Here is an 18415-nt window from a genome sequence, read left to right as displayed (position 1 = left end):
GACGAGGCCAATATGAAGTTGCTCTTTCCAAAATTGACGAGGCCATAGAACACACACCTACTGTTATTGATCTACATTCTGTCAAGGTTTGCTTATTAATACTTTTCTAAGATTAGTTTTTTTTTCAAGTCCTTTTATGTTGTAAAGCTTTGTATTTTAAGTTCACTTAACAGACTATAACTACAATGTAGTTGAAGCATAAGTTTTGGTTAGGTGGGTCAACTTTTAGCATTTGTATGTGGCACTAATTTACAACAAAGCTAAACTAAGTAAATTGAGACTGAATTTGGAACTAACCATGATTTCTTCAAATGACTAGTATATTATTTGTTGCTTATCTCATTTTAGATTGAAATGCCTAGTATATTATTTGTCTCTTTACAGGCTATAGCATTAACGGTGGTATCTATCGATGTTGCTGTGGCTACGGTGACTGATCTGCAATTCCATTTTTTTGGTGCATGTGTGGCATTGGCATGGATTGTACCAAGTGCTGTAAATAAAATCCTCTAGTCTCGACTGCAGCAGCAAGAGAACTAGACAGCTTTGTCGTGAGTAATTTTTATCATTGTTACTTCCTTTTAATGCCAATTTCTCTGTGCTTCCTATCTATTTCTTTTTTTTGTCTAATTTATGCATTCATTAACAGTCTGATGTGGAAAAAAACACCTATTACGTTGATTTTCCTGGCTGCTATGATGCCCTGCTTAGACCTTCCGGGTGTCCTCTCCTTTCATTGGAACTTCAGAAACACACCCGTGATTTTTGGCTCGGCAATTCTTGGATTCTTGCTTCAGCGGTCTGGTGCTTTAGCATTAGGGTAAGTGAATGTTCTATTGATTAGTGATGAGCTCTTGCTGTGTTTCTGTTTTAATTTGTAAACAAGAAAATTGGATGATTATTGAATGTTTTCTGCTGTTTTATTGAAATGATTAGTAGTTAGCTCTTGATTTTTATTGGATGATTTCTACTGTTTTCTGCTATTTTAATAATGTGATATAAAGCATCTGCATTTTAGAAAATAGCAAATAGCAAATTAGAGGTTAGAGATGTTGAGGTTGATAGTGAGGCCACTGTTATTAGGTGGCCTAAAGGTCATGCAACAAAGCTTACCTCCTTTAAAGAAAGTAATAGTGAAATCCAAACTTCATGTTCAGATATTGCAAAGTCCACCATGGACATAACCAAGTATGTCATCATTGTTATGTTCATATCATTCAATGAACTAGAGACATATAATTTAGTTGTTCTGATTGTGTGTTTTTTGATGAACTTCTATTTCATTGCAGGATTCAGAAAGAGGAACCTAAAATCATTGCATGGGAAAGCCAACAGAAGGCAAAGGCTAAAGCAACAATACGCAAACTCGAGGTTTCATTTCAGTTCATCAAAATCTGTTGCTTTGAAATTTGTGTAGAAATAAGCAAGCAAGGCATTAAAATTTGTGTAGAAAAAGCTCACAAAATGTATGCAGATAGGTCTTTTTTCCCCCTAATGATGAAGAGGTTTAATATAGATGAAACTGGAAAAGAAGAGATCGTCATCAATGGATAAGATTCTAAACAAGTTGAGAAGGGCGCAGATGAAAGCTGAAAAGATGAGAAGTTCAATGGCAATGCCTTAAAAACAAGAACAAGGACAACAGGGCAAGCAGAATTCCAAGCCTCTCAAGGTTTTATCATTACCAAATTATATTCAGTTATGGTCTCCAAGCAGATGCTTTAGCACTTATGATCACTGATTCCACTCTTAGACGAAGCACAAGTTATTAAGTTTGAAGATACTGTTTGTTTGTTTCTTGATCCTCACTTCTGTTTCCCTTCTTTTTTTGGTTTAATGTATTTAGTTGCTTTTCTTTGCATACTTTATCTTTTGAATATATTCTCTGCTCTCTCTTTAACTGAATGGTTCTATTTAAGTTTTTGGAAACCACAAATTGCTTTGTTCTTCTTTGTTATTTTGTGTTCTTTCTAATTGGAATTTAGTTAACTAACTATGCACCTTTTTCTCTTCTTGTTTAGTTCAAAATGTTGTCTCTTCTATTGTTCAGTTAATCATTACTTTTACTATGCCTTGTTTGGATGATTAATTAGTTTCTTAAAGCAATCATAGAACAAATTTCCACAACAGAAATTTGAACAAGGTTCTTTTGTTGCTCATGTTTTCTAAGCTTTCATTCACATAGGGCTGTAACTTGTAACAACACCTTTCTATGGTTCCACCAATTCTTGAAAAGATACAATAACAAAGGGCCCAACCCAACTACTTTGACTCATTACATATGCCCTCTCTTCATAGAGTACCCTACTTCTCCATCTACATACCTTTAATTACTAAAATGCCAGGTGAATTTTTTCAGTTGATAGTTTATTTAATGCTTTATTGTCATAATGATTTCTTCCTTATTCCTTCCTTCAGCTACTTGGAACTTATCGCAAATGCCTTGGACTGTGAAAATTAGTCATTGGTTCAATTCCTCATGTCATCTTCTTACATTGGATATGGCACCTCCAGCTTGTAACAAGTAAACAACTAAACTATTCCTGGTTTTACCATTCTTGTGACTGTTGCTCTAGAATATTACATTACAATTTGTAATTCAGTGTAGTACCACTAACGTTTCACTCAAGGAATTATCTTTTGTAGGTAAAAAAGTTCACAAATATTTCAGAAACAATTATGTATGATCTAAGGGAAGGAGGTTTAAGAGGGCTAGAGGAAGGAGGAAAATCAAAGGAAATAGAATTTAAGTTGTATTGTTTCTGTATTTTTTTTTCAGTTTTTAGTTTTGGAATTCGAACATGAGATTTATTTTGTATTTGAGTATTAGTTTTTTAATGTATAAAACAATTATCACAAAAATTATGTCACTAATTATTGTTTGATTTATCTTGTACTAAAAATTGCATACTATATTTATAGGTTTGGTAATAAAAAAGATTGAAAATTTATATTTTGCAGCGATGAAGATAAAAATAAGAAAAATGATTTTTTTTGAAATTTTATAAGGCTATTGCCACGCTTTTAAAGCGTAGCTGTATCACTGGCTATCGCCATGCTTTAAAAAGTGTAGCCATATCTTCCCCTATTGGCATACTTTTAAAGAGTACTCAAAACAAACATTCTGGGACGTTTTAAAAGCGTGGCGATATGTGCACTTTTCAGTACGCTTTTTAAGCATACCTATAGGTTAAGACCTATGGCCACGGTTTTTTAAGCGTGGCAAGAGATGAAAGCGTGCCAACAAAAAAAGCGTTCCTATAGATCCACAAAAGCGTGGCGATAGAGCAACCGGCACGCTGGCGGATGTGATCCTTTCAAAAGCGTGCCGATAGTCAAAAAGCGTGGCAGAAAGCTTATTTTCTTGTAGTGCTAATTTATAATTATAAAAGATGAATTCTGATAAATAAAAGGGTAAAGTATTAAATTAGTCCTCTACGTTTGGGCGTAATTTTGTTTTGGTCATTAAGGTTTAAAGTGTCCTATTTGAGTCCAAAAAAGTTTTATTTAGCTTCAATGTAGTTCCACCATGAGGTCAAAGTTAAATAATTAATGAAATGTCCTACATAACAACAATACAAGAACAAGATCGATAATCTCGAGAATAAGTACAAGCTCCAGAGGCATAAAATCAACCATAGATGCATCAATACATTTATTTATTATTTTTCTTACAATTTAAATGAAATATTTTTTTATAGAACTAAGGAGAATATATAATAAATAAATGTATTGATGCATCTATGGTTGATTTATCCTAAATAAAATTATTCAAATCTTAAAAAATTATAAAAAATTTCTCAAATTATCCTTTTTAACCTAACTTAACCAAATTTAATCACAAATTCTGATTCTACCTATCTCAGATTCCTAATCTTTGACCACAATCATCACTCCCAACTCAGTATCAGGTCCAATTAGTTTGTGACGAAGTTGATGGGATAGAAAAGAATGGCTTACTTCCATGCTTGCAAGGTAATGTAGACGTTCCTGATGTGTTCATTCTTGAACACCAAAAAAAGGTGTTAAGTAACATTCTTTTCTCTGTCACTGAACTCATCCTTATAGTTGGGGCAGGGCAGTTGTCGCTACTTGATGTACATGGTGCCCAAATCACTGACTTCGCCATTAATGCTTGTTGGCTTGGAGTTGGAGGCACACGCTGATGACAATGTGCTGCAAACAACAAATGCAATGAGGAAAGTTAACAACAGAAAACATTTTACTTTTTCTTCTTTCAAACGTTGAATTTCTTTTCTTTTTTTCTCTTTTGTTGCACTTGGTGGGTTTTATTTTTCTTTTCCTTTTTCTTTTCAATTTCAAGTTCAGATTTGAATTTGAACGAGGGAAATGCAGCAGTTTTGGCTTATGGAGAGCAGGAGAATTTTTGCTTTTCATAGATTTTGAAGTTGGTGAATAGTAGTGAATTAGGGTGTATAAGGGGTTGAGATTGAAAGTAGAATAGAATTAGAGTTTGAAATTAGAAAAATAAGGATAATTTAAAAATATTTAACAAATTTTTAGAATGTAGATAGTTTTGTCTACAAAAATCAATTATTCATGATTTATTATAACTTATAAATTAGTTTTAATTTTTGTATGGTCTAATTTTTTACCATTATAATTTTTTATATTCATTTTTATGCTTAATTCTTTGTAGTATGTAGGGGAGGCAAGCTAAACTACTTATCTTGTCTCATTGGTATAGATATATTATTATTATATAATATATTTTTTATCCAAATATTTGTAAATATATACTTTATTTAAAGATTTTTTATCCAAAAAACTTACAGGTTCGGCACCACATGCTCCTAAAATAAAACCAATATACAGAACTTGATCATAAACTTCCTTGTATGTGTTCCAAACATATGGTCCTACTTATTACCATAACAAATTCATATCAATTAAAGATTTTTTGACATGTAAATGAGTTGCTATAAAATAAAAATTACCTTTCCATCAACATATTTTTGCCACCCCAGTATTTCAGAACATATATTCTGGGCTATGCAAATGCAAAGCCCATGAAAAAGGTTTAGAAAATTTAATAACAAAAAGGAATATAATAGACAATTTGGGGCAATCCGGAGCCTGCCTACCCCTTCCAGCCTCTTCCTCTACTCTTTAACACACAAAAGGTCTTTTATACCTCATTGTGAATCGTAAACCCCATTCCTAAACAATTGATGACCCTGACTATCTTCCACTCGATTCTTCTCATCCTTTGCCTTTCAAACATTCTCAGATTATGCATATTCTTAGACTTTGAGAAGATAAAAAATAGAACAAACTTAAAATGCATGAGAAGATAATAATCACCAACATCAGGAAGCCCATCTTTATGTAACACATATCTTCTCTTCTTCTCGTGATCAATAATAGCAAACTTTGTAGGAGTGTTGAGATACATCTTGTCAACCTATCATATAAAGAAAAAGAGATGTATCAGTTTGGAACTCATGAATGCATGGGAAACAATAGTACACTCGAACTGGCTAAATGAATGTCATAAAGCAGTCTCATTTCCTATTCAAATGTTAAAGCATCCCCTTGTTCAGTAAATCGTTTCTTTTTCTACAAGTTGTCAAGATAATCTAGTGTCTCTAATCCCTTTATCCGGACTTTACTGAATACAAGCAAACTGGTCAGTTACATACTTAAATTCAATCCAAAATCACAAGCTAAAAGTAAATTTCTAAACAATGAGCATAAATAAAACTCAGTGAACAGGCATTAAGTTGTAGTAAAGACCAAATATAATTCACATAAAATAAAAAAACACTGAATAAGGCAACTTCCTTATTCTCTAACAGATATAGAACAAAATGCCAAACTTAATAAAGAAATGAATTTGTGGCAAAAAATAGGAAATGAATTTCATATTTTTAATTGAGACAACAAGCTTATGGCCACATGATAAGATAATATAGTTCAATTGGCTTGTTCACTGTGGGAGATCTTGAACTATTTTTCAACCAAATAAATAAGTAACAATGTAAAATTTGAGAATAGGGACCAATTTAAAATAAAGAAAAGCACATTAATATAAAATTCATATTGTAGTGAGACAAAAAATGGTCCAAGCTCTCACCTTATATCTGAAATAGAAAAATATGTATGATAAGCAAATGTGAATGACAATGGCTTTATAAGATATGATTGAACTTAAATTACCTAAAAATATCCCAAGTTGTACACAAACCAATTCTACTTCTGCTTTATCCAATTCTTCAGCATCCCATACATAGAGCTAGAAAAATTGAATTCCACGTCCGATTGAAGAAATAGCCCATGATGACAGAGTTTGAAATAATCACAATACTAATTGTATAAATAAAGAACATAAAACCTTATAATGTCAAAGCTCATTATGCACAAATATATCACAGCTCAGAAGCATGTATAATATTTTGAGTGATCATGAACGTCATTTTGTCTATATGGTGAACATTAAAAAAAAAGACAAATGAACATTACATGTAAGAGAATGGGGTATAGAGAGAATAATTAATACAAGTATAGAGAAAATATAGCAACCAAGGAATGGGGGTACAGAGAGAATAATTATACAAGTATAGAGAAAATATAGCAACCAAGGAATGGGGGTATCTGCAATGCCTTTACCTAATAATCAAACTAAGTAAGGTCAAAATCAAATGATGCACAACAAATTAATCATGTGCATGTAAATACAATCATGCGCAAAAAATAAACCTGCAGAAGGAATGCTTTAATAAACAGCATAATAGAAAGTGAAGTTTTGATCAAATTGAAAGTAATGGCTAATTGGATCTCAAGAAAAGTGGTATATTACCTAGTTTAAAAAGCTCACAAGAGCTTCCAACTTCCCTATTGTATTAGCCATCTGCGGAATATAACTTCCTTCCTGCAAATCGGGTATCATAAGAATGCAATAATTAATTAGAGAAAGAAAATAAAAGAAAAGAAAAAGAGTACTATAAGACACTAAAGAACACATGCTTTATAAAACCTTAGAATATTATTATATTACATCAACCAAAATTACCTAAGATTAGCTTACATGAAACCATGAAAATTTCTACTATTAGCTTTAGATCTACTTGCTTCATTAAACTCCACAACACCAAGGAAATTAAGTACCTATCAAATCACATGCCAAATTAATGAAAATGAGAAACAAAAAAGAAACATAACTTTCTCAAGTAAAAAGAATTGAAGTCTTTGATGAGTAATAAACAAAGGATGCTTATAGCATCAGAAAGAATACCGAAGATGAATGTATGAACATACTAGAGATAATAACAATAATAATCAATCAATATCTAAATAGTACTAATTATTTTAGTGAAATGGCCAAATATGAAGTATTTAAGTAACATGTACCTCCATGATGAATAAATTATGACAGAATAATCTAGAAACAATAAATGATTATTGAAAAGGTTATGTTCTGCATTAGTGTGCTCGGTGCTCCTATGCAGTTTTCATAGCCACTTCGGTTATCCACTTATCCCCCTACTCTATATGGAAAAAATTATAAAGTAAGCAATGTAAATAACATAGCATGCAAGATGATTAGAGGAAAAAGAAAAGGAAAAGGAAAAACCTAAGCATCATTTGATAAAAATCTTCATTCAACAGAGGAAGTGCAATTTATGTAATCATAGATGTAACACCCTACTACAGAAAACCTTACGCTTAAGTCGTAAAACAGAGGTGGCGAAGTATTACAACCTCTAAATGAAAAATACATATATAAATATAGTTGAAGGATTTATGACACGGAGCCTTGAAGAAGAAGCTAAACAAAGTGTAATAGAAAATTGCATCACACTCGTCCAGATAAACGAGATCAAAAGGAAAGATAACACACACACACACGCACACACACACACACATAGATCAGAGTTCCAAGGATACAGATATCAAGCTCCAAACTTGACCTGCAAAGATAAGGCCGGACAAAGTATACATACATACATACATACAAATATATATATACCAAGAGACATCCCAAAAGACTGGATACTAAACCTGTTTCTTCAAATCAACCTCTAAGAGGGACAAAATACAATATATACAGTGGAGAATATATAATATCTACATATATATACATAGCTTAAGCACAGCCCCCAAAATGAAATCTCCGCTTCCACGGAAGGTCTTCAGATGCTCAACGAGATGCCTCTCAACCTGCATCTGAAAAATAGCAGAATATGTATGGAATGAGAACTAGTGGTTCTCAACATGGTAAACGTGCCCGTATAGTTAATGTATAAGGTCCCAGGAAAGCCAGATGCAATCCTAGAACTCTGACAATGAGATTAATCTTGAAATTTATTCTAAACCAATAATATAGGTAATCTTACTAAGGGATTCTAGCGCTAGTCTAACTCTGCACCTTTTGTCTCCTCCAAACTTCTGAATCACTAGTAAAACAACCCTCATCACACCTCCACCATATGAGGGGTCTCTCAGATATAAACACATACAAATTAAACAAAGAAAACACAGATAGAGGTACAATTACAACAAGTAGAGCAAGTAGCAGATAAGTAGAGTTAAGTAGTTAAGCAAACCAAAATAATGCACACTCAAACAAAACATTTAAATGCATATGATGTATGCCTATCCTATGGCCGATGAGTCTCATCTGTCAGTTATAAAGCCAAACCTGACATGTCCGGTAGTGAACCCTAGATAGGAAAACCAAACACATTAAGTGGGACTAAACCGAAACCCTTGCATCTTACCCACGTACCCAGAGCAAAGTGGACAATCTTAACCCTTGCCTTTTACCTAGGTGGTGTTAGAATTCTCAACCCAGAGCATGTGGTGACAAAACTCAACCCTTGCCTCTTACTCGGCGTCTCCAACTTTTATACGGAGTAAGTGGACCATGCCACTGCATCTTACCTGGCATATCAACTTATAACCGAAGCAAGTAGACAACGCCACTGCCTCTTACTTGGAAATATGTCTCAAATAATTTCAAATGCTCACACCAAATATATTTTAATTCATCATTCCTCAATGTCATTATCAGCATCAATCCATCCCTCATTCAATTGCAATTCCTCATTTTTATCTACATCTTTATCGATCACCTTTCGTTTAACGTACTAACACCTCATTAATTCAGTTATCACTTTGCAAATCCTTCCCAACATCCCCTCAACTTAATTAACATATTTTCCCTTCTTCTAGAACTTAAAAACTCACTAACAGACTCTAAACAAGTTTTAAAGAAGTTTGGGAGGCTAGAGAATAGGTTTAAAACTTAAAAATAACATTTTCAGAAAACAGGGGTTACAATACGTAGGCCATGTCCACGTACGTGGAAGTATAAAAGTGGACGATCTCGCATATGCACCCCCTTGTCCACGCACACGAGACTTTGGGCAGGGAGACATCCCCGTGTCGCGTACCATTACTCGCATATGCGAGCCTGTCATTTGGTCAATTCCGCATATGCATGCCATGTTTGTGTTTGCAGGATGTTTCGGCAAGGCCCAGGGTTTGCGTCGCATGCATGTTTGTGTAGGCATCTGCATCAGAAACTTCAAAAAGATGTTAAGTCAGAAAAATTAGTTTTTCTTACCCGACTTTGAATGCGCATAACTTTTTCGTTAAAAATTATTTTTAGTCCATTTTTCGAATGTTGTAAACTTCAGGTCCCAATTTTTGTTCAAAACAAGTTTTACAAAATTTGATGTTCTGGAAGCCAAGTTATGGCCCGCCATAGTTGGTCAAAAATAAGCTTTTACCAAAATTTGCAAAATCTCTAGTTTTAACAAAATTCTCAATTTCAAACTCAATTATTTCACAACCAATTCAATACTAAATATCTCTAGTCAAGTTCACATACCATCCAATCACTTCACAATCATATCAACCCCTAAGCTCTTCAACCATGTCAATAGTTTCACCCATAATTTTCCATCAATTCCATTCAAACATTAATTCCAAATCAATTATCTGCATTTCATCAATTTGCACAATACCAAAATAAAATAATCAATTAAATTGCACAACATCTCAATTTTTGTAACACCCTTACTATCAGAAATCACGCTTCTGGCTGCGCTAATCTGATAGCAAGAAGTATTACAACTACTTTACATACTAAATATTAAAATAGGAGCCTGTGACTCGACTTTGTATTGCTGATTCCTTTGAAAACTGGAAATAAATACTTTATCTTAAGAAAAATACAAGCAGGCATAGATTCATATACAAGACTCCTTATATAATATCTCATAATATAATATACATATAAAATATACAACTCATATCCCTCTTACAAACTTGTAATAGCAAAGACGAGGGAAGAAAATAATCTAATTAACACAACAACATATGAACCAAACGCAATATAACTCTTCTTAACGCTTCTTCATCCGGTTCCTAAAAAGATAAAGCTGTAGGGGGTGAGAACCTAACCACACGGTCTCACCACGGAGTTTCAAAGTTGTCATAAGAAGATATTCAATAAGAAAACTGTTTTCAAGCTCAGTGATTATCAATGCCTTATGAATCTTTTAAAAACCAATAGGAAATCATTCAAAACCTTTTCAAGGAAACAATGTTTAATCTTTTAGAAATCCGAAACCTTTCCTTTCTTATAAGAAAATCTCAATCAGAAACCAACCATGCAATCAAACAACACAATCATTAATCCAGCATCAAAGTTCATTCTCAAATGTAGTACACCAGGACAAACACAAGCAAGACAGACAAGGAAAGCACAAGTAGGTAGCAGTTACAGCAATAGTTCAAGTAGCAGTTAAGGACAGTTTAGCAATTAGGCAAACCAAAACAAATTCAAACCCAAGCAAAACATACAAATGCATATGATGCATGCCTGTCCTATGGCTGATGAGGCTCATCTGTCAGTTATCCAGCCAACCCGACAAGTCTGAATTGTCCTTAGACTGTCCCCCGACGTGCATCCCAAAGAGTCTATGCATAGCTTTTTCTCAAATAATCAATATTGCTCAATGGGGGTAACATTCCCGGAAATTTATATAGTGCCCGGTCACACTTACGTCGTAGGATCAACAGAGTATCGAGTTTTCAACTTGGTACAGGTGGTGGCAAGCCACGGCACTTAACCCAGGGAACCTCGTATCTTAGATATTTCAAATTCATAAGCCATATGAATAATTCAAAGATCATATCTCAACATTCTCAACATCATAATCATTCATCAATCCAAATCTCATTTTCAAATTCATTCAAAAACCATATTTCAAAGAAAATCCTCATCAATCCTCATCATCCTTCTTTCCATCCCATTCATTAACAATCCCAATTTCAAACATAATCCTTTCTTTCATAAATAAATCAATCTTAAAACATATAATGTTTAAAAACAAATTTTTTAATTAACTACTTCAAATAAAACTTCTAATTTTATAAAATTTCGGCAATATTTCCTTTAAAACTCGGACAGTGCCACCCTTTTCGGGTCCCATCCAAACATTTCTCAAACCATTTCTCAACCATTTCTAAATCTCAATCACTTTCCAAAATTCAACCAATTCTAGCATCAAATTATTTTCAAATCAGACCAATTCCAATAATAAAACTCTTTTTAAAGTCAAACCAGCTCAAGTATTAAATCATTTATAAAATCAGACCGACTCAAAATCAAACCGCTTTAACTTCAAACCAAGAAAAACCACTTTTCCTAATAATAAAGTAAATAACTTTTCAAATCCATTTCTTAGCAACAACCGTACTTCACTCAAGCAATCAAGCACCCAATAATCCAGTCCAACAAACCATCACATCCACAAGACAAATATAATCACAGAAATATATCTTTTTGCATCAATATCTATTTATCACAACTCTGTAATGTAAAATAGATTTTAAGAAAAATCCCTACCTCAATTATTCGCAATCCAAATAATTAAACGCGTTAAATCCCTTTTTCCCCCGGCTCATCACAACGGCAGCCACAACCGCGGCTCCAAACGACTTTTGCAGCAACCATAGTTACTCTAATCGCAACAAGAAATAACCGAAACTCAATCAAATAGAAAATAGCATTGCAAAATCCTCAATAAACTATAACGAATCGCTAACAGTGAGAGTTCCAAAACAAGAAAAACTCACCGAATCAAGAGGGAAATAAAAGTTGGAGATGTTACGAATCCAATGGCCAACACCGGCAAGAACGGACCTGACAGAAATAATGGAAAGTGAAGGTGATGTAGAATAGCTATGGGGTTAATCCAATCAGCACCGAGAGCGGCGTCAGTAATTCCAGCAACAGAGACCATGGTTACAGCAAAATAGAGAATTTAAACTCAATGGAATCGAAAATAGAAATGAATTCAATGGAACTGGAGACAAAGACCGCTTACGATAAAAGAACGAAATAGCAGCAATAGGAGAGGCAGCCCCCTTCTCTCCAGTCTGTGATTCCGGCGACTAGAGGCACAGCGGTTGTTCCCCAGTGACAATCGACGGCGGCGCCTGAAGCTTCTTCGACGGTGACTAGAACCAACACGCAGAGATTATAAGGTTTTCGGAATCTTAAACGAAGGTAAACCAAACTAGAAAACCCTTACCGATGGTGAATCTCAGTGGCGGCAGCGGAGCTTCTCGGCGTTAGAGGCACGGCGGTGGCTGAGCACGGATCTCCCCTTTCTCTCCTCTGCTCTCGAGCTCTCTCTCTCCCTCTTTCACTCTTCACAAACGGCGACGGCGCAGACTGGAGGTGACAGCGCGAATGGCGGCAACGGGACTGGAAGATCCTGCGACACAATGGAGGCGAGCCCAATCACGGCGTCATCCCTTCCTTTTCTCCCCGTCGCTCCCCTTCTCCTCCTCTTGTGCGTGACGACGACACGGCTGTGATGGCAAGGACGACATTGAGCGCGGCACGGTAGCGAGCGGGACACGGTCCTGAGCAGCGCGGCAGTAGTGTGGCGGCGGCTCCTCTCCGACGCTCTCTTCCTCCCTGATTCTCTCCTTCCCCGTTTCCCTTTTTCTTGCCTTCGTTTCTTTCTTTCTTTCTGTCTTTCTCTTTTTTTTTTCTGAAGGGATGGAACTGAGTTTGGGTTAGGGAGTGGGGGTGGTTAGGTTAGATGAGTGGCATTGGTTAAGTTAGATTAGGAGGGAGTTATAGTTTAATTTGATCAAAATTAGGGTTTTATTTAGGAATTTAGAGTTAAGATAAAATTCATATAAGTAATATAACAATTCTATAAAATTAAGAGTAATAGGATAATTGAAAACCTATTTTAATCCAACATTAATATTTATTAAAAATACTATTTAATTATCAATTTACAAATTATTCTCAAATAAATAATTCTAATTTGATAACTATAGATAATATAATTAATTTTCTTTATTCATAAAAATTAAATTATTAAAGTATTAATTTCTAAAATCACAATTATTTAGATCAAATCATGTAAATTCTTATTATTTTACGATTCTTAAACTTTATAATTTAAATATGAAAATTACCCAATAATTGTAAAATTAGATAAAATTACTAATTTAATTATCAAAACTTGATTTAGTTAGCTTTAATAAAATAATTTTCGAAATTAAAATATTTAATGAATAAATAAATTGAAATTAATTCACAATAAGGTTTTTCTGAAAATTCTGAGTCTTACAATTTTCACCTAACTTACCGAGAATTACCTTATTTCGGCCTCTAGCTCAATTTCAGACTAATCATTATTATATTTCATAATTCCACCAAATTTACATACACGTATCGAAACTCAAATCGATTGCATACATATACACATTTATTCACTAATCACATCAACAACCAAATTCAATCCAAACTTATTCAAAGGTCCATTAGCCTAAGTTTTCATGCAACATTATAAATTAACTATGAGAAACCAAAATCATACCTTGACCGATTTCTCCCCAAACTCAAACATCACAGTAAACCTATTTTCGTCAAGCTTTCAACTCTCCAAATCAACAAATGAGCTCGTCCCAGCCACTAAGGCTCCAACCCAAATACAGAAGTTCACCAATTTGACCCCAAACCACATGAATTTCAATCTAATTCATATAATTCACCAAAAACTAACACTTGGTTTCACTAATTCAAAATTTACAAAGGTTTAGTAGTTTCTTACCTTATCTCTGGATTAATTAGACAAAAATCCAGCACTAGCACGTACTAGAACACTCCTAAATCATCAAAATTATAAAATCTTTCAATACCAAAAACCAAATTTGTGGAAATGAAGGGAGTGAGAACTAGGTTAGAAATTGTAAATTTCTTACCATTTTATTTGAATAAAATTTAAGAGAACTCCGAGAGGAACACGTGGTCACAAACGGCTCATCAATTGAAACTCCGGATTAAAAGTTATAGAAGATAGAAGATTGAAGTGGAAATGGGTTTAGGGTTCTTCATATCCTCTTCTCCCTTGTAGCATGAATCACATGAATAAAAGGGGGAGTGGCTGATTTGGAGCATATATACATGGGTTGAGTGTGTGGGCTTGGGCCCACTTAGGCTCGGTTCACTTGGTTTTGTCCGTTAGCCCAACTTTGGACCAAAACCTTTAAAATTAGTATTTTATTTCGTATTCTAAATATTTTTACATCTCTAAATTATAAAATTTAATTTTTTAATTTTCTTTGTTCATAATTAGTTTATTAGTTAATTATTTATTAATTTTTCTGGGTTTACAATAGATGTAGCCAATTTGAGATTTAACAAGCACCTCATGCAACGTAGCTGTTTCTAAATAAAATCAATTTATCATGATTTCAAATGTATACATTAATATCAAAGTAAAAGAGTGTCATGAAATTAAAATTCAAAATACTACAAGAAAAAAAGCCTATGGCCACAATATTTTCTCTCCACACTTTTAAGAGGGTGATGATTAATTAGAGATTTGGCAATTTTTTTGTCACGCTTAAAAAGCCTTGCTTAAAAAGCATGACCATATAGAGAAACAGGTACGCTTTTTTAAAGTGTGGCGACAGAGTTTTGTTATAGTTATATTTTAAAAGCGTGGCCGTTTCCTACAACTCTTTTGGCATGCTTCAAAAGCGTGGCCAAAAGATTGCCAAAAAAATGTTTCGAAAAGGATATAATTAGTTAATTACATAGCACACCCTCTTCAAAACTCTATCTTTCTCCTTCGAACCCTAAACTCTTCAAACCCTTTGTATTCACCCTAAAAAGAAAGGTCCTTTGAAAGAACCCCAAACTATTCAAAAGAACCCCAACACTCTGCAACCCCAGTGACGAGTGGATATTTTATACGCTTTTTGACATCATTTTTTCATTAGTTTTTATTGAGTTTTCTTTAGTTTTTATTAAGTTTTTATAGGTTTTAGTGTTAAAATCACATTTTTGGATTTTACTATGAGTTCTTGTGTTTTTGTACAATATCAGGTATTTTCTGGCTGAAATTGAGGAGCTGGAGCAAAAGGCTGATTCAGAGACAGAAAAAGCACTGCAGATGCTGTCTGGATCTGACTTACCTGCACTCGGATGAAGTTTTTCTGGAGCTACAAAAGTCTAAATGGAGCTCTCTCAACGGCTATGGAAAACTGACTTCCAGATCTTTCCAGCAATATATAATAGTTTATACTTTGTTTCGGATTAGAAGGCCCAAAACTAGCATCCAAGGCCAGCTTCCTGCCCCCTTCCGGGCGTCCAGCGCCCAAAAGCAGAGACCAGCGTCCAAACGCCCAATGAGGACCCGCTAGCCAGTGTTTCACGCCCCAGGAGCCTCAAAGCACGTGGATCTCATCAAAACTCAGCCCAAACACTCACCAAGTGGGCCCCAGAAGTGGACTTTAGTACTGAATAGACTGTTTTACCCTTACTAGTTATCTATTTAGTATTTAAGAGTTATTTTACACAATGTCTTCAGACCTTTGACATCACTTTTACCATCATACATGTTTTACATTCTATTTCTCTTTAGTATGTGTTTCTAAACCTCCTAGGTTGAGGGGAGGAGCCTTGCTGAGTCCTCTGAATTAATAAAAGTATTACTGTTTCTTCTTCGATCCGTGTTTGATTTACTTCTAAGATGCATATCCGATCTTCATCGTGGTGAATAGGATGATCAGAAAATCAAATCTGTTCATCTTATTAAGACGAACGTGCCTGGAAAACACCCGCGTCTACTTGGGTTCGTGTGAATACGTGGCCGGAAAGCACGAACCAACAGCTATGTTTATACATCTCTCACACGGCTAATCCATGACTTCGGTGGGGACTTTTCGAGACACCAGTTCAGTCGATTTCTGGAGAGATTAGGATCTCCGTGGTATAGGCTAGAATCCAAAGAAGCAGCATTCTCTGATCCGAAATATTTGACCTTGTCTGTGGCATTTTGAGTAGGATCGCCAAGAGAATGAACTGCTAGAGCTTCACCCTCTATCAAATTGAGCAACCACGGGCAATGGCGTTTGATCTGGAGCAGAGGAGATCAATGACCACGGGCAATGGCTTTGATCACATACAACCTGCCATAGAAGAAGATCATTCACAAGCAAAGAAGACAGTAGTACCAGAGTTAACTCAGAAAGGCAAAGCAACTCGAATCCTCAACTCTATCCTTAATTATAACCATTTTACTGATTTTTATTCCAATACTCCTTTAAATGCAAATTTGACAACTCTTCCAACAACCTTCTGATCTGTCTAACTAAGACCTGCAAGATAACCTTAGCTTGCTTTAAGCCACAATCCTTGTGGGATTGACCCTGACTCGCTCAGGTATTACTTTGACGACCCAGTGCACTTGCTAGTACAACAGTACAAAATTATGGGAATTCGTGCTACCACCCGGCAATCCAAAGAACATCACTGGTGCTCGCAATGCCTCCCTTGGCACTCCTTGTTCTGGCAGTCCCACCATTGCTGCTCCCACCCTAAACCCCTAACCCTCTTTCGGCAATGACTCTCTCTGGCTGTGACTCCCTTAGCGCTCACTGTCCATCGCAAACCCTCCGTTGATGCTCCTCGATCTATAATCCCTAACTCATGCTTTTTCAATAAAGCTTCGATCATCATTTAATCATTTATTTTAAATATTATAATAAATATTCACTTTTTAACTGTTACTACTCTTTTCCAATTGATTTTAGAAAATCAAAGTTTTACTTATTCGACAAGGAAGGGAACCGGTGGAAGGAGAGAACCGCAAGTACTGTCAAGTTCCCGAAGAACAAGTTTACTAGCAAGGTTTGACTTCTCATTTGAACAAAATTCATTTGTGCTTCTTTGTTTATGTTGTTTATTCTCTGATTCATTTGTGCTTTCCTAGTTCTCTTATTCTTCAGTGCCTAAGTAGTTAGAGAAGTTTAAATAATAATTTTTTGAGCCTCATATAATAATGTCGAACATGGTTCTTTTGCTGTCATTATAGTAGTTAAATCTAAGAAGGTTAATTGGTTCATTTGTGCAACTAAGTTTTGTTCTTTTTTTTTTGTGTTTATGCAGAACAAAATCATTGTTGAGTGTGGTTCTTTAACTGTAAGCACTCCAAATCATTGAAAAAGGTAATTCATGGATTCCATATTTTTTTCATTTGAAAATCATACTAGAACAATATAATCTGATATGAGAAGCTATTAATGCTCTAGCTTGATTTATATTTATAAGAAATTATAAACTGATTGTTTGAATAGCTTATCCTGGGATCCCAAAAACTTTTGTCTCCAATGTTTCAAAGTGACCATATATAAATATTAACGAGCTCAACATATTGCTATTAACTGCCGCTGCTACCTCTCATTCTGCTTCTGCTTTGCTGCTGACCTGACTCTGTGTTCCGACCTCAGCCTCAAGCGCCTTCTTGTCGTATTTGTAGAACTTCTCGCAAGACCTTCAACAGCTTGAGGATTATTGCATGAACTAGAAATCCATTGATTCAATGGTACCTATATATATAACTCTCTTATTAATGCTTTTACTTTGTTTAATTTTCTTCATCACCACTTGGTTCATCTGCATTTGACCTAATGAGCTCTCTTACGAACTAATTGAAATCTCAAGATTGAGTTGCTTGATTCATAGTACTAAGTTTGATGAGAAGAAAATTGAGTTGATACTTATTTAACTTTTGTCATTTTATTTATTTAACACCATGTTTTTATTTTATTATTATTAGGGATAAGTACTTTTTTCGTCCCCAAGGTCTGGGGTCAAAATCAAAATCGTCCCTGATCTTTTTTTGTTATTAAAATCATCCTCAACGTTACAAAATGCTTTAAAATCGTCCTTTCCCAAATTTTTGGACCAAAATACCCTCATCATCATCATTCTCCTCTTTACCTTCCTCACCAACATTATCACCACCAACACCAACACCAACACCACCACCACCAAACAGCAACAACACCCTCACCCCACTCCCTCACCGTAACCCCCCACCCCCACCCCCTCACCCCCTCCCTC

The 18415-nt window shown here is 34.9% G+C and overlaps 1 protein-coding gene and 3 long non-coding RNA genes across 4 annotated transcripts; 2 read left to right on the top strand and 2 right to left on the bottom strand.

The window, feature by feature from the left end:
* LOC107639337 lies at window positions 93-923 on the top strand. Its single transcript, XR_002361135.1, has 2 exons — window positions 93-555; window positions 650-923. It is a non-coding gene; the product is annotated as an uncharacterized LOC107639337 (long non-coding RNA).
* Window positions 961-1825, top strand: LOC107636514 (remorin-like). The gene is made up of 4 exons (XM_016340017.2): window positions 961-972; window positions 1019-1188; window positions 1290-1371; window positions 1517-1825. The coding sequence occupies exons 1-4, from the start codon at window positions 961-963 to the stop codon at window positions 1622-1624; spliced, it is 372 nt and encodes a 123-aa protein (XP_016195503.1). The 3' UTR covers window positions 1625-1825.
* LOC110271070 lies at window positions 9173-17634 on the bottom strand. Its single transcript, XR_002361137.1, has 3 exons — window positions 17361-17634; window positions 12949-12957; window positions 9173-9185 (listed from the first exon to the last, which is right to left on the bottom strand). It is a non-coding gene; the product is annotated as an uncharacterized LOC110271070 (long non-coding RNA).
* On the bottom strand, window positions 12156-12877 carry LOC110271069. Its single transcript, XR_002361136.1, has 3 exons — window positions 12570-12877; window positions 12363-12495; window positions 12156-12217 (listed from the first exon to the last, which is right to left on the bottom strand). It is a non-coding gene; the product is annotated as an uncharacterized LOC110271069 (long non-coding RNA).

Source organism: Arachis ipaensis, chromosome B04 (assembly GCF_000816755.2).
Source record: "Arachis ipaensis cultivar K30076 chromosome B04, Araip1.1, whole genome shotgun sequence".
Taxonomy (NCBI): domain Eukaryota; kingdom Viridiplantae; phylum Streptophyta; class Magnoliopsida; order Fabales; family Fabaceae; genus Arachis; species Arachis ipaensis.
This window is presented reverse-complemented; position numbering and strand designations above follow the sequence as displayed.